Here is a 15,178-nt window from a genome sequence, read left to right as displayed (position 1 = left end):
CCCCCCCCCCATCATCAAAGAACACACTGGTGAAGATGATCCTCATTCTCAGCCCAAGAAATCCACAGGGCACTGAGCACCAGCCATTACTTGTGAACCTGCTCCCAGCCTCTCCCCTCCCCCCTGCCTTCCAGGGGCTTCTCCCTGGTAGGACAGAGGAAGCAAAAGCAAGAGGGTAGCCAGAGGCTTTGCAGGGTGACGTTTATTTGCCAGGTTCAGCAGGCACACAGCCCACCAACCTTCACATACCAGAGCAGACCCACAGGCATGCAGGGAGAAGGGCAGGACCACCACGAAGTGCTGAGCAAGGGCGAGGACCAGTATGGCTGCCTGTCCAGGCTGTGGTGGGGTCTGACAAAGGGTGCCTGTCAGGAGCCTCCCTCAGGGAACTGGGGAGTCTTATCCTACTTCCTCATCCCAGCAAAAGCAACTCAATGTGGCTCAGAGGCACCTGGGCCTCTGATAGAAGTAAGCTGTAGAAATAGAGGGAGTTCCTCTCCATTTTGTTGTTGAACTGGGAATACAAAATCTACCCCTATGAAGGGCAAATCCTCAATCAGACTATGGGGTACTGCCGTGCTGCAGGCCTCCTGGAATGGAGAGAACTTATGGACTAAGCCTGTGGGAGGTGGTCATATAGGAAGAGCAAAAGGATAGCAGCCCTCCCTGTTTGGCCCAGGGTAAGGACCCAGCTAGGCTGGAGCACTGGATGCTGGGTCTCTACTCTGCCCTCCCAAGTCTCATTGCCACATCCTAATTGCTCCTCCTTTCCCTTTGAGGTTCATAAGTTTCAACGTACAGGGCAACACACTGTGGGAATCAGGAGGGCAGGAAATAACATGACGGTCTTAGGAGGGACTTCCCAGGGACAAAGGTGGAAATGTCTACTTTCCTATTCATTCTCTTCCTCTTCTTGAGGACCCCCACAGCTAGCAAGCAATGCCCCCAGCCATGTGACCAGTCTTGACTTAATACTGCCCTAGATTTGTACATCCTCTAGACCAGCCTGTGTTCCACTCCTAGAGCAGCCCACCCACCACAGGCACACATCTTCAAGTGCAGGAGCCTAAGACCGCTGACAGGGCCTCGCTGGAGGACCAGCTCTCAGGGCAAGGCCACCCAAGTTTAGGGCCTGGGAGAGTATGGGACCTGCAAGACCTGCCCGGGGAAATGGTGAAGCAAGAAGGAAAAGGGAAGGAGAGCAGGGACCCCCTGAGTATCCCTAGAGCAGCATCCCACAAGGAACAGAAACTGGTGAAGCTAGCAAGACAGAAAAGCCACAAGAAATCCATGCAGGGGCTGGGGCCGGCCCTGCCTCTGGCCTGCCCACCATTCACGCACATACACGCAGGAGACAAGACTACTCTCCCGTGGCCCCCAGGTATGCCCCACTGGGATGTGGGTGTGTGGGGGAGCGAGGGCATCATGCCAGTGACTCTATGTACAGTGAGAAGCCCCTCATCCACTCTCCCACCCTCCTGCCCGTCCCCCGCCCACCCCACCAGGCTGCCTACTCAGCTGATCTCCTCCCTCTGAGACTCCTGGGCATAGCCAGCAGCCTCTTCTCCTTTACTAGAGGGTGGAACCTGGCCTGTAGTGCCCTCTGGGGCTGTGCTGTCCGGCTGTGCCACAGCCGGTTCAGGAATGACAGCTACATTGGCGGCTGGTGTGGCACTGCTTTGGGTGGTGAGCACAGTGCTCTCTTCTGTGGCTGGTGTGGCTCTCCCATCAGTGGCTGGAGTAGCACTCCTGTCAGTGGCCGGAGTGACGCTCCCATCGGTGGCTGGGGTAATGCTCCCATCAGTGGCTGGAGTGGCACTGCCATCGGTGGCTGGGGTGACACTGCCATCGGTGGCTGGGGTGGCACTACGGTCTGCAGAGGCCACATTATCACTCTTTGCAGCATGAGCAGCATCACCCTCTGTGGCTGGGGCAGCTACAGCTGTGGCTCCACCTGCAGCCCCAGGGGTGGCAACGTCTGTGGCTGAGGCAGACTGGGCTGCAGCTGTGCTGGACTGCTCTGGCGCCCGGAGCCGTTTCATGAGGGTTGTCACTCGGACAGCCTTCTGAAAGAACAGTGGAGAAAGGCTCAGGGTAAGTCTTGCTGAATCCATTCCTTTGCAATGGCCAAATACAGCCACATCCATAGTGGCCCTGACTGCCTCTGATCACCCCAGGGCCAGGGACCCAGCTGCTCAGCACTCCTGCTTAAGGTAATGATAGTGGCTACAGCCACACCTGATCACCTGATGGCCTGAGAAAAGCTTGTGTATGACTTCAGGGGTGTGGTGCAGGCAAGAAACTTTGGGTGCCAGAAAAAGAACTTGGGATCGGGCTAAGAAAGGGAAGCCATCAAGCCTTACCTTCCACTTGGCCCTGGCAAAGTTCTTTTCAATCTGGGCACAGACACCATCCTTGATATTCTTATCGGAAGCAGCATTGCCAGAAATCCTGAAAAGGGTACATGTGCATCTGGATCTGAGGGGTATGGGCCTTTGTAGAAAGTCTGCCCAACCCTTCCCTGTGAGATTCAGGGACTAATAGGCAGAGCCTCTAGCCTTGCCTCCAGACACTCAAGGACTCAAGGATGGGGGCTACTAAGTGTGAGGGGCACACAGGTCAAGGGAATCCTGGCCTCTCCCCTGGGCTCTGCTCACCACTCATGAGAGATGGCCTCTTCTGCTGTGATCCGCTGGTCTTGCTCCACTTCCATCAGCCTTGTGACCAGGTCTTTGGCTAGGGATAAAGACAGGGAGGGACTAGGCATGGGCATCCCAACTCACTGTCTAGAGGTGATGAATGGGCTGGGGGGCAAGGGCAAAATCAGGCAGAAGAAGCTGAGAGCAGCACCCCTCTCCCCACTGCCCTGCACTCTACCTATGTGCCGGGCACCTCCTCACCTGCCTGTGAAATATCATCCCAGTAAGGAGAGTCAAACTCATAGTCACCAGCCAGGATCTTGCGGAAGAGATTCTTATCATGGTTCTCATAGTCGTCTTCTTCCACCTCCTCATAGAAGGGTGGGTTGCCTGAAAGCCTGCATGGGGGCAGGGTCACCCAGGAAGGCCACAGACACAGACCCCCACCCCACCAGGTTGCAAGCCTGCTCATCTGCCCATCTACTCACAGGATGTACATGATGACTCCAATGGCCCAGCAGTCCACAGGGCGTCCATACCGCTGCCGGCCTACCACTTCTGGGGCTACAAACACAGTGTCCATCTGCTGGTCAGTATCAGGCCTGGCCAGGTTTGGTACCATCCACACCCACTTCCTGGGATGGAGACTTCTTCCCCCTACCCAGGGCGACTCCCTAAAGACTGCCCCCAACCCCATCGCTGCCCCACCCCCTGCTTGCCCAGATACTCAGGGGTCCCACAGGGCTCCTTGATGAGGCCATTCTCTAGCTTAGCCAGGTGGAAGTCACTGATGACGATCTTTGAATTCTTCAGCCGGTTGTAGTACACCAGGTTCTCCAGCTGCTCCAGCCAGGAATAGTATGTGGGTGAGCAGAAGACACCATGAGTGCCTCAGAGGCTGGACCAAGGCCCTAAGCTGCTGCCCACTCCAGCCCCAGCCCAGTTGCCAATTGACTCTTTGACTCTCGCCCTGGCCTCACCTTGAGGTTCCTGTGCACAATCTTGAGTGAGTGCAAGTAGGCCACAGCCTCCAGGACCTGCCGCACCACGTTGCTCGTGTCTCGCTCCGAGTAGTAGCCCTGGTCCAGGATCCAGTCAAACACCTCCCTCCCCGTGGCCCTGAGGGACACCAGCCCCTGAGCCCGGCGTGGGCAGGATCGGGGGTAGGGCAAGAGTACTTGGGCAGGCTGCCTGCACCAGGCAGCTGGCTGGGCAAGGCACAGGGACCTGGAACCCTAAGGGTCCAGAAAGGGGACTTTCCTTAGATGCAGAGGGTCGGAAAGGTGAAGGCCCTGGGGACTGGGGAATCCTGGGACCCCAGACCCACACTCACAGCTCCAGGAAGATGAAGTACTCTTTGCGGGTCACAAACACATCGACCAGTTGCAGGATATTGGGATGCTTTACCCTGGTGTTAGAGAGAAGAACCAGTACTTAGGGCTGGGTGAACCCCTTGGAGAGGCTCTTGTCACTACAGTGGCCACAGAAGACTAATTGGCCAGAGGCTGGTACTGCATGAGGCTACGTGCCCTCTAAGCCCTTCCCTGCTACCCCACCCTGCCCCCAGGCCTCACACTCACATCTTGAGGATGCCTATCTCGTTCTTGGCTGCCTTCCGCACCTTGCGGCCATCCCGCTTCTGGAACTTCTTGCAGGTGTGCAGCTTGCCTGTTGTCTTGTCCTTGGCCCGGAAGATTTCACAGAACTCCTCACTATAGCCGACAGGCACCCCACTCAGCCCTGGCCTTATAATGGGCTGCACTCTGCTCCCCCTCCCCCAGCCCTTAGTGCCCACCTGCCCACCCACCCACCGTTGCCCAACACTCACGTCTTGATGACCTGTCCCAAATCATATCTGTCAGTCACCTCCGATGGCTGGTTATAGTTCTTCTTGTCGCCCAGAGTTACACACCCAAACGGCATTGCCAGGCTCTAAGCTGCAGGCAGGATGGGGTCTGGCTCAGCTGTACCACTCCCCAGTTCTCCCCATAGCACAGGCGCTGCCTTTAGGAAACCCCAGGCTGGCTCAGGCCAAGCCAGGGGCAGAGACTGCACCAGGAGGGACTAGAGGTTAGGCCGGCTCTGATCCTACCCTTGCTTTTCTGGCCATACATCCAGCCACTCAGTTTGGCTGCCTGAACTACAATAGCTCCCACCTATGAAAAATGTGTCACACTGACATATCAACAAATGGTTTTGCATTTTATACACTCAAAAAAAGACTTATCAAGTAATTTCTTTAAATTTCAGCTATTTCTCAGATGAAGGGGGCTATCACCATCCATCTACCAGATAGTTACCTCTGAAGGTATGGAGATACCAAGTGTTGGCAAAGATGTGAAGAACATGAGTACTGCTGGTAGAGGGCAACTCTCCCCTTTGGAATACAGTTTGGTAAAACCACTAAAGTCAAATAAACATAGCCTATGAACCAACAATTGCACTCCTAAATATATGCCTTACAGAAATCCATGCATTTATGTATCAGGACACTTGTACAGGAATGCTCATAGTGCCCATATTCATATAATGACCCAAAACTGGAAACAGCCCAAATATCTACCACCAGCAGGATATATTGTGGTATCTCATACAGCAATGGAAATGAAGGAGCCACAGCTATACCCAGCCATGTGGTGAATCTTACAAACACAGTGTTGAGTGAAAAAAACACAAAAGAATACAAATAGTATGATTCTATTGATAAAGAGTTCAAAAACAGGCCGAACTAACCTGTACTGTTTAGTGATACAAGCATAGTAGTAGAACTATAAAGAAAAGCTAGGAAATAAGCACAGAGAGATAATGGTTCCTTCTAAGAGAAAGGGGGAGGGGATGTGATTGAGTCAGGACACATAGAGGGGATTCTGGAGGGCCTTTTTGTGACCCTGAGTGATAGTTACACAGGTGTTTGCTTTACAATAATTTGTAAAAATATACATACACCAAGTTCAAGAGTTCCGACCTCCACACAGACCAACTGTACAAAAAAAAAAAAGTGCATACAAACTTTGGTCTCATTCCTAGATTTTTGTCATATAAAAATGTTAATAAAACTAGGGCCATCTATACAAGTATTCCAAGGAATATTTGGTGGCTATTAAAAAGAATAAAGTGGTTGCTGTAGGGCAGTTGTTAAGTGAAAAAGCAAGGAATAGAATGGTAGGTAGATGGTGCTGCTATTTGTTGTTTTTTTTTTCTCTTAATTTTATTTTGTCAATATACAATGAGGTTGATTATTGTGGCCCATTACCGAAACCCCCCTCCCTCCTCCCTCACCCCCCTCCAGTGCTGCTATTTGGGTAAATTTTTTGTTTTTGTTATTGGTGGTTGGCTGGTAAGGGGATCTGAGCCCTTGACCTTGGTGTTGTCAACATCATGCTGTAACCAAGTGAGCTAATAAGCCAGTCCCTTGGATAAATTTTTTAAAGTTTATATACTGGTTTACACTCACAAACTCGTTTCTGAAGGACACCGGATGAAATGAGTTCTCTTTGGAGCAAAGAACTGGATGTCAAAGGGACAGATTTATATCTTTTGTTTACTAATTTTCTGTTAGAATTTTTACTATGATTATTTTGATGAATTCAGTAAATATTGCATTCAGGCACAATGCTTAGGGGGTTCCTCAGAGGGTGGAGAGGCAGGAAAAGCTTTGAGGAAGAAGCGGCATTTGAGCTGGGCCTTAGAGGGGAAGGATATGCCAGGAAGCATGCAGGAGTAATGGTCAGGAAGATCAAGACAAGCTTGCCTAGTGCATCGCTGCTGGGGCCACAGAGGACCTGGGCTGTCAGGTCTAAGTGAGCAAAGGTCCCCAACCAGATATAGCTGGCTCAGTGGGTTCCAGGCACTCTTTGCACCTGGGGAATGATGCCCCATGGTCTGCAACCCTCCCAGTTACAGCCCAATCCTCATCTGCAGTGCTGGGTGGGCTGGTTCCAGCACCCAAAGGGAAAGGCGCTTACAGCCCTTGCTCAGAGGTAGGGGAGTTGGTGACTATGTCTAGACTTTTACAGACCTGACCCCAGAGTCTGCTCCATAATGCCTGGTCGTGTGACACTGGGGCTACAGCAAGCTCTGCACTGAGGTTGGGCCGGCCTGGTGGCGCAATGGAGAGTGCGCCGCTTGAGAGCGTGGCGGTGCTCCTGTTGAGGGTTCGGATCCCATATGGAGACCGGTTCCCGCTCACTGGCTGAGCACAGTGCAGGCGCAACACCGAGGGTTGCGATCCCGTTGACGGTCCCTGGTACGGGTGCGACACCGAGGGTTGCGATCCCGTTACCAGTCAGTAAAAAAGACAAAAAAAAAAAAAAGGAAAAAAAAGCTCTGCACTGAGGTTGCACTGAAACTGCTGTGCCTCTGCTGACTGTGCATGTTGTACCTCCATATCAATTAGCACTTGCTCTGTGTAGGGCCTGGGCTGGAGCCTTGGGTACCTAGATGCTCCCCTACCTGAAGAAGCTCACAGCCTCAGGGTAGTGGAGAAAGGAGGAAGCCAGCCCCAGAGAAGGCAGCTTCATAAGAGGGACTCTGCCAGCCGGGGTCAAAGACCAGGACCCAGACCAGCCCCATGGCCAGCACTAGCTGCTACTTGCTTCCTCCCAGGCAGAGGCCAGCCACCCACTCCCCAGGGTCACAGCCCCAGAAGTTCTCCCTCAAATTTGCTTTTAGCATTGGGGAACAAATTTCATCATTCCCTCATCTGGGTTGCTTGGGCCCAGAGAACACAAACGCATTTCATTAGCGCAATTCAAGCCAGGGCTTAAGCCATCTTGTGAGGCACCGCAGTGGCAAACAAGAGAGGCTTTGAAGATCGTCGTTGACTGAGTGTCTTTGCCACCATGGCCACAGCCCTGCTCCTACTCTTCTGGGGAGGAGCATGTGGCTGGAATCCCATTCACACAGTTGAGAGCAGAGGCACAGCCACCCATCTCCACACCATAACATCTGCGGGAGGGGGCCTGCATCAGTCCTCTCACTGACCCTAATGTACAGCGTTTCTCCTCCCAGGCTGGAATCTGAGGGCCATGTACTAGACAGGAGGGTGGTACCTCAGCCTGCAGGTCTCCCATGAGGGCTGGGAGGGACCTGTGTCCCAGCTCTGTTGCTTTGCTTACACCATTCCTTCTGGCAGGAATGCCCTTCCCCCAAAGCCTCCCATCAGAATCCTATTTGTCACAGCAGAGTTATTTATAACATTTAAAAAAAAAAAAAATCAGCAACTACTTAAATGTCCAACAACAGGTGACTCGCCAGCTCAATTGTGTCCACTCAGTGGCAGGAAGTACAAGCACTGGCAAGGGCACTGCCCACCTTGGCTTCCCTGTGGAGCAGCCTCCACGTGAGCGAGGTGCTCAGGCCAGGGCTGAATCTCTTCTTTCACTGTGATTTCTGACATCATAAGGTTGTTTGTGCAACAAATTGTCTAAAACAATCCTGATGCTCCAAGGCCAGACACAAAATGGCCTTTCTTTGAGTAACTTCCACAACCGTCTCCCCAAGCCCCGCCCCCCCAACAGCTCCCGGCTCTGCTGGTGTGGGTGGGAGGTTTTGTGTGTGTATGTCCCTGATCCTGGCCCCCAGCTTTCGGCTATGCATACGCATTCATGCCCACAGGAGCCTAGGGATGCTCTTAGGGTCTGTCTCCACCAGAGAAAGCTGGGCCTCTGCTCACAGTAACATCAGCCTAGAGCCATGTTCTGCAGGCCTCAAGTCTGGATGAGGACAGATCTTCCTCCCCTGTCCCCTACTATGGCCGCCCTAATTATCAGCCAGTCGCTACCCCTCCTCACCAGTCTCACTACACGCACCTGGGCCCCTAGCCCTAGGGTGAAGAGAGGAGAAAGGGAGGCCCTGCTTTCCAATTAGCACCTTGACCCTCTCCACCCCCACCCACTCCACTCCACCATCTGCTACCCATGGCTGCTCCCTGGGAGGCTGCGGGTATGTTCACCCAGCCCCTGGCACCTGCCTGCAACAAAGGAAACCCTGCCCCCGAAGCTGTCACAGGACAGCTCTAAGAATGGTGGGAGGCCAGGCAGAAAGGGGTTTGCATTTCTGACCTCATGGCCCTGACTCAACACCCAACAGTGGGGAGCTTTCCTCCCAGAAATACAGGACCTGGGCTCTACTTCAGATTCACATTGGGCCATGGAAGAGCATAGAAGCCCCACAGCAGCCTGTTTCCTGAAGACATGGCTCTCTCCACTCTCTGCAGAGGAACAGAACGTGTGCACTGGGGGCTGCCCAATGGGACCTTGGGGGGAGTGCAGAGCCTGGCACTGCCACTGCCCTCCAGCTGGCTCTCAGGGGGCCTGAGGACCAAGCACCCAACAGTTACTGCTGCTCTTGGGGCCTGACCGCTGGGCTTAGGGAATTGAGCCTCAGGCAACCCTGAGGGAGCCTCTGTCTGTTGGTGGCCTAGTAATAAAGGGTCCCTTAGGGGCCCTACTGCATCTTAAGGCAAGTCTGACCCAGGGAAAGCCCAAGTAGGACAGAAGCCAAGAGGCCCAAAGACCCCATGTTGGGGTCCTGTCCCCTCTTCCACTGGGGTCAGCCTGGTTCAGGCCCCACTTTTCATAGCCATAAACAGGTGTTTCTTGTTGCCCCAGTCCACTGCCAGGTGTGGCTCCAGAGCTTGCAGTAAATCTAGGGAGGCCAGGAGGGGCCCAGGAGGCCTCTAGCTGCCTGGCAACAATTGTAGGCAACACCTCCTGATTTAGTGGCAGTTGTGAACACCAGCCTGTAAGCGCCCCCTTTTTTTCCCTGCTCTCCTCTCTGAGGGGCTAGGGCTAGGTTTCCTGCTGCAGTGGACATGCCCAGGCCCTTCCTAGCTCACAGCTCTGGCCTCACCCACAAGACCAAGGGAGGTAGAGACCTCACTTACACGGTCTGCTATCAGGAGGCACAGCCAAGCTTCTAGCCTACTATCCAACTGCTTCAGGGGATGGGACAGGGGCTGCAGTGGGTGAGCCACAGGCTCCAGCTAAATCATGGTCAATGGTTCCTGGAGTTGACTCTCCCCCATCTGATGAGGGAGTGTGTATAGGGGGTCTCTCCAGTCTTGAGGGTGCCCATGCTGTCTAATGCTACCTCCAGAAAGTTCAGCCCTCAACATGCAGGCAGAGCCGAGAGCCAGCTGGCCCTTCCCAGGCACCTGGGAACCCCTGAAGGAGACTCTACTAAAGGCCCTGCTTCCCTGTGGGTGGAGGAGGGGAAATGTAGAGGAAGGCACTAGAGTAAAGGGTTACTATGGTTATGGAAGTTTTAAAACAAGGGGAGGTGGAGAGGAAAGGTGTTGGCCAGGTCCTTCAAGAATTCCTGGAGAATTTGGCTTGTCACCTTCCCCCTGGGTTCTGTGACCCTGGCCCCCATCAAGGAAGGAGAGGTGAGGGGACTAAGAGACTTTAGAAAATAAAAAGAGGGGCAGAGACACAGAGACACAAAGGCAGAACCTGTGATGGAAAAGGAGCAAGGAGAAGACAGAGTAAAAGGGACATAGGCACAAGGGGAGGAAGGTGGACTTGGGCAGGGGTTCTGAAGAGGCCTATGGGTGCCCAGTAGAGCCCTAAGGCCTCCATGGCCATGCTTTGAACCCCTTTGAGACTAAACCTTCCTGTGTCTCCCAGACATACACTGAACTTGGCATGGGAGACAGAGCTGAAATGAGTCCACCTTCTTGGGGCCTCTTGGTGGGGAAGAGGCCAGCTATTGCAGCCCCCCAGTCAGAACAATTCCCCAGCCCCTTTCCTTGTCATCAAGGCAGCTTAGGTAAGGAAGGTCCAATATGTTAAACGCACAAACATGGGGGGATGGAAATGAATCTTGGGGACACAGCTGCTTCCCTTTATAGTCCTTCCTCTCAGCTGGCCCAGTTGTACCTAGACTCTCCCAGCCAAGCTCCCCCTATCTGCTGTCCTCTCCAGGCCTTGGGTCCCCAGGGGCCCTCTAACAGCTCAACTTAATCCTCTATTACCCTCCCCGCCATCCCCACCCCCCACACTGGATCCTGTCAGGAAGGCAACAAACAGCACAGCAAGCAACCCAGAAACATGCCTCAGTTTCCCTGAATGGAGATCATGGACTCTGTGGCCTTCTCCAAGGGCAGAGGACTGCCCACCTCCCTGTGAGTAGTGGCCAGGTCATGGGGCTAGAGAGGAGGGCCAGCAGCAGATATGTGAACAGCCAGCCTAAGGCACCTGGAGGCCCACACCAAATGCTGTAAAAGAAAGGAAGAGAGACCCTCTGCCCCATACTGGGAACTAGCCTGACTCTGAGGAGAATGGACACCAGTTTCCCAGCTGAGCAAACTGAAGACCAGAAGTCGCTGGAGCTAGCAGAAATCAATTCTGAGGGGAAGGGGGGAAGGGGGGAAGGGCACTAGGTCTCTGAAGGTGGTTCTGGGGGCCCAAAGCCTGGGCCTGGGGGTGAAGGGACACATGACAGGGACTGGACAGGGGCTGGTGATTGATAGAGGGCCCTGATCCCTAGGAAGGAAACTGGTGGAGCAGGCTCTGTCTGGGAGTTGCAGACAAAAGCAATTTGGCAGAGCTACTGAGGGTTTGGGGCTCAAGAGCCCAGGGTCTCTGCCAGATAGTACCAGCTGCAGAAGGCAGAAGCTGACGCTCTCACTGCCCCTCGCCCCCAGCCAGGGGCCCTGCTCCCCATCGTAGTGTCACCCTGATCCCCTTCCCCAGTGCTGCTGGCTCGCCCCCGCTGGCACAGCAACACACATGTGGGAGGCACACGTGTGAGCATCAAGCCCCGCACCTCACAGCAGGAACATGTGAGCCCCCCACCCCCACCGCGCACGTGGGTCTGTGCACTGGACCCCAGGCTAGACTCCACGTGAAGGATTGGAAGCTGGACCTTGGCTGGGGGGCTGCTGGTACCTAGGGGCTTGGAGCCTCCTCCCCCACCCCGCGGCAGCCCCGCCCAGCCCCCCTCCGGGTTGTTGCCCATAAAGAACTCTCCGTTGTCATGGAAATTAGTGACTGCTAAGCGGTAGGGAGGGGGTCCGGGGGCAGTTGGGAGGGGCTGGAGGGGGCTCTGTGAGCGGGGAGGGACAGCTCAACCCTCGGCCCCTGCCCTCATGGGGCACCACGAATCTTCGAGCGTTAATGTTCTCACAATTCGGAGCCGCAGGGGCTTCCCCGGGACCCCCGAGCTGTCCGAGGTAATGGGGAACTTTAGTACGATCCCACATGCCGCCCCCCCCGGACCTGCAGAGCCCGCGCGCTCAGCCCCCGCCAGGACGCTAAGCCCTCTCAGCGCCCCCGCGCACTCTGCGTCCCGAACCTCAAGCCAGGTAAACAATCCCCAAGGTCCCCCAACGTGTGTTCGGGAACCCCCTACCCCGGTCCGCACCTGCAGCGTCAGTCGGTCACACGGAGGAAGCGATCGCGGGCTCAGCGGGGCGCCGAGGGCTCGGGGGGCGGCGGGCAGAATCCGCTCCGGGCACGCGGTGCAGACGCGGCGCCAGATGCAGCCGCTTCGGCTCGCAAACCTCCAGCATCGCCAGCCGCTCGCAGGCTTCGGATTCGCACCCCGGGCCGGGGGCGGGCTGGGGGCGGGGCCTCCCAGCCCGCCCCGCCCCACCCTGGCGGAGCCTGAGGCCGGAATCCCGCTCGAGGGTGGGCTCATGTGGAGTGGCAGCGGGGCTGGTGAGCACTGGCCTGCCCGGCCTTAGCCTGGCTCTCAACTGCTTCCTTAGGCCCTTGGACTTCCGACCCGGCTGCAGGAGCCAGGGGGGTCTTCCTATGCCTGATGTAGGGGATAGGGAGTGGGTAGTTGGACAAACGCCTGAGTCCTGGAGCTGCACAGGAGTCTTGGCAAGCAGTAGTCTCGAGGGACTAGGGCTCTGCCCATCTCACCAAACCTGACCCAAGGGGCAGGGACCCACGTACAGGAACAATGTGGGCAGTTGCTAGAACAGGCTGCCCTACAGACTGCATCCTCTAGCTAGGAGCAGTAAATACACAGGGGTGTGTTTCTGTAAGTGGTCAGGGTTAACACGGTGAGGGCCCCAAACCCTGGTGGCAGAGCTTCCTATCCCATTTACCCCCAACTTCTGCAAGGCCAAAGTCTTTCCCAACCATGTCTCAGCCAGGGTGGCTGGCCCAGTATGCCCCCTCCTGTGTGGCACCAAATTTCCCACACTATAAAAGTCACATGTGACATGGTATGGACTCTTCCCAGTCTAATTACTCTCAAACACCTCATGAGTAGGATCACCCTAGGTAGCCTGGGCTGGGATATGAAGACAGAACTGTAGCGCCAAGGTGCCCCACCAGATCTGGGCCCTGACTGGAGGGAGGAAGTTCAGAATTGCTAGGAAGAAGCTTTGAGGGTAGTTCTTGGCCATTTCTCTGTCCTTTGTCAGTGAAGCACATGGACCCAATGCCTGCCTTGCTCCCCTCACCAACCCTGAGGACTATACCGAGGCCAGTATCTGAACGCCTCTCAGTTTCTGGATCTGAGCTCCATCCCACCTCTCCCCTCCCAGTGAGCCTTGTGACCCTGTCCTAGTGGGGTGGTGGGGGGGTAGTCATCCCCAACCACGCAGCAATGTTGAGTGAGGCTCCCCTGCATGGCTACCCATGGCTGATGACAGGAGGGGCTGTCTAAGTGAAGAAGTTGGGGCTGGGGCTGGAACTGGATGGCTAGCCTGGGAAATGACTGCTTCAAACAAGGCCCCTTAATATCTTTCTCCAAAAGGGGTGTTGAGGAGCCCTTCACATTCTTCTCTGGCTTTGGGTCACCTCCTCCAGTCCAGGCTGGTGCTGCCTCTGGGCTTCCTGGTCTCTGGGTAGTCTCAGTCATGGCACCAACCCCACCACTGGGTAGGGATCTCCTGGCAGGCTGGGCATCTGCAGGGCAGAGCCTATTTCTCATATCGGTATGCTCATGTAATGTCTCCAGAATGAATGAATGGCATGGCACTCAGTCCTTTCTGCCATCTGTCCACTATCCTTGAAGCAATGGGTCTCTGAGTTGTATAGTGTGGCCAGGACATAGCTTGCTGACCCCATACATGTCACACACCTACTTTCTGTCTTTCCTGAGGGTCATGGCTATCCAGGCATGGGGACCAAGGAGAAACTGGAATCGAGATTTATAGGCAATGGTAGGGGTGGTTTCCTAGAGCCCTGCCTGCTGCTGGCAGTACTCCATCTCTTCTTGGTCCTGTGCACACTATGTGCATGTGGGTGAGAGCACGTGGCAGGGTGTGTGTGCACACGTGTATATGTGTCTGTACTCTCTTATGCCGAGGGAGATGGTAACAACACAGTGTATGCAGTGATACCAGGGGCATGTGTGTTTGCATTCCATGTGTACCCAGGCATGCTTGCTGGCATGTGTGCGTGGACACTGTAGCCGGTACCTGGAGCTGCCAGTCCCCTTCCTGCCTGACAAGTCTCAGGATTGTGGAGGCTAAATCAAGCTGTGAGAGAAGGACATGGGAGGGGATCGGGCCATGCCCAGGGGCGGGCAGAGTCTGTGATGACCCTACATCATTGGCTGTTTCCAGGTTCTCCACCAGGCCAGCCCCTTGCTTTCAGGGATGTGTGAGAGTAGACAGGTCTTTGCTGTATGTGGAGGGCAAAATGAAGACAAAAACCCAGATCTGGGATGAAACATGGTTTTTCCCTCAGCCCCTAGGCAGGGAGGCACAGGCAGGGTAGGACCAGCTTCAATGTTTTGGTTTCAACCTCTAGCTGCCCACTGGGCAGGGGGTAGTAACACCAGCTGAATGCCGTACTCTCAGCTCTTCCAGGGCATGAACTGGGCCAAAACTGAGCTCTGTTCCTACCCCCACTATTCAGAGCCAGACAGGCTCAAGAGACATGGCTTCTAGCCATCCCACTGGCTAGAGGGATGGCAGGAAGCCCTTCAGCATAGGTCAGAATTTGGGACAAGAGCAGAGGCACTTGGCATTGGCATTGCCCAGTAGCCTCTATGAGGGCTCTCCTGAGGAGGCCTGTGCCCTGGCCACCCTGCATGTAGGGGCATCTCAGGATTGGGAGGCCAGGGAGGAGAAGGGAGCCCAAAATTTATAGTTCAGGCTCCCACCAAAGCTAGAAAGTCAGAGTGGCAGTATAAGATATGAGCCTCAGTATCCACAGAACCTACAGAGCAGGTATAGCCTTATCTCCCAGCTCCAGTTGTGCCCCTGACCCAGGATCCAGGACTACCCCCCAGCTCCCTGCCCCAGGGTACCAAAGGCCAGCACTCCCATGCCCTTATACTCTGGCTGGTCAACAGAAGTTCCTGCTAATCCAGCACTGAGCTCCCACCAAGGTTCAGACTTTAGGAGATACCTGTATTACTAGGCCAGCTCCTCCAAGAAGCCCAGACTCTGACAGGGATCATCTCTTGGGGTCAACACCCCAGGCCTCCAGCCATCTTTGGAACTGCTTGGCTGTTGTCCATGTCACTGGCTCAGTCCCCAGAAGAGGGCCCCAAATGGGGGAGAGCAAGCAGTCTTTCCCTCTGGAGCTAGGGGAAGGGGCTGCCCTCCCCCCCAAACCCCCCACCCC

The 15,178-nt window shown here is 55.1% G+C and overlaps 1 protein-coding gene across 2 annotated transcripts; it reads right to left on the bottom strand.

Moving 5' to 3' along the window:
• Nucleotides 1-184: 184 nt before the first annotated feature.
• CAMKV (CaM kinase-like vesicle-associated) lies at nucleotides 185-12,203 on the bottom strand. 2 transcript variants are annotated; one of them, XM_008571546.1, is made up of 11 exons: nucleotides 12,006-12,203; nucleotides 4,468-4,576; nucleotides 4,220-4,351; nucleotides 3,973-4,047; nucleotides 3,620-3,758; nucleotides 3,359-3,479; nucleotides 3,128-3,203; nucleotides 2,901-3,037; nucleotides 2,658-2,736; nucleotides 2,364-2,451; nucleotides 185-2,066 (listed from the first exon to the last, which is right to left on the bottom strand). In XM_008571546.1, the coding sequence occupies exons 2-11, from the start codon at nucleotides 4,560-4,562 to the stop codon at nucleotides 1,515-1,517; spliced, it is 1,494 nt and encodes a 497-aa protein (XP_008569768.1). In that variant the 5' UTR covers nucleotides 4,563-4,576; nucleotides 12,006-12,203; the 3' UTR covers nucleotides 185-1,514. The 2 variants fall into 2 exon arrangements, with proteins under 2 accessions (XP_008569768.1, XP_008569769.1); XM_008571547.1 differs by lacking the exon at nucleotides 12,006-12,203 and adding an exon at nucleotides 6,658-6,791.
• Nucleotides 12,204-15,178: the final 2,975 nt, after the last annotated feature.

Source organism: Galeopterus variegatus, unplaced genomic scaffold (assembly GCF_000696425.1).
Source record: "Galeopterus variegatus unplaced genomic scaffold, G_variegatus-3.0.2 Scaffold701, whole genome shotgun sequence".
Taxonomy (NCBI): domain Eukaryota; kingdom Metazoa; phylum Chordata; class Mammalia; order Dermoptera; family Cynocephalidae; genus Galeopterus; species Galeopterus variegatus.
Note: the sequence above shows the minus strand (reverse complement) of the source record. Positions and strands in the feature narration are given on the sequence as shown.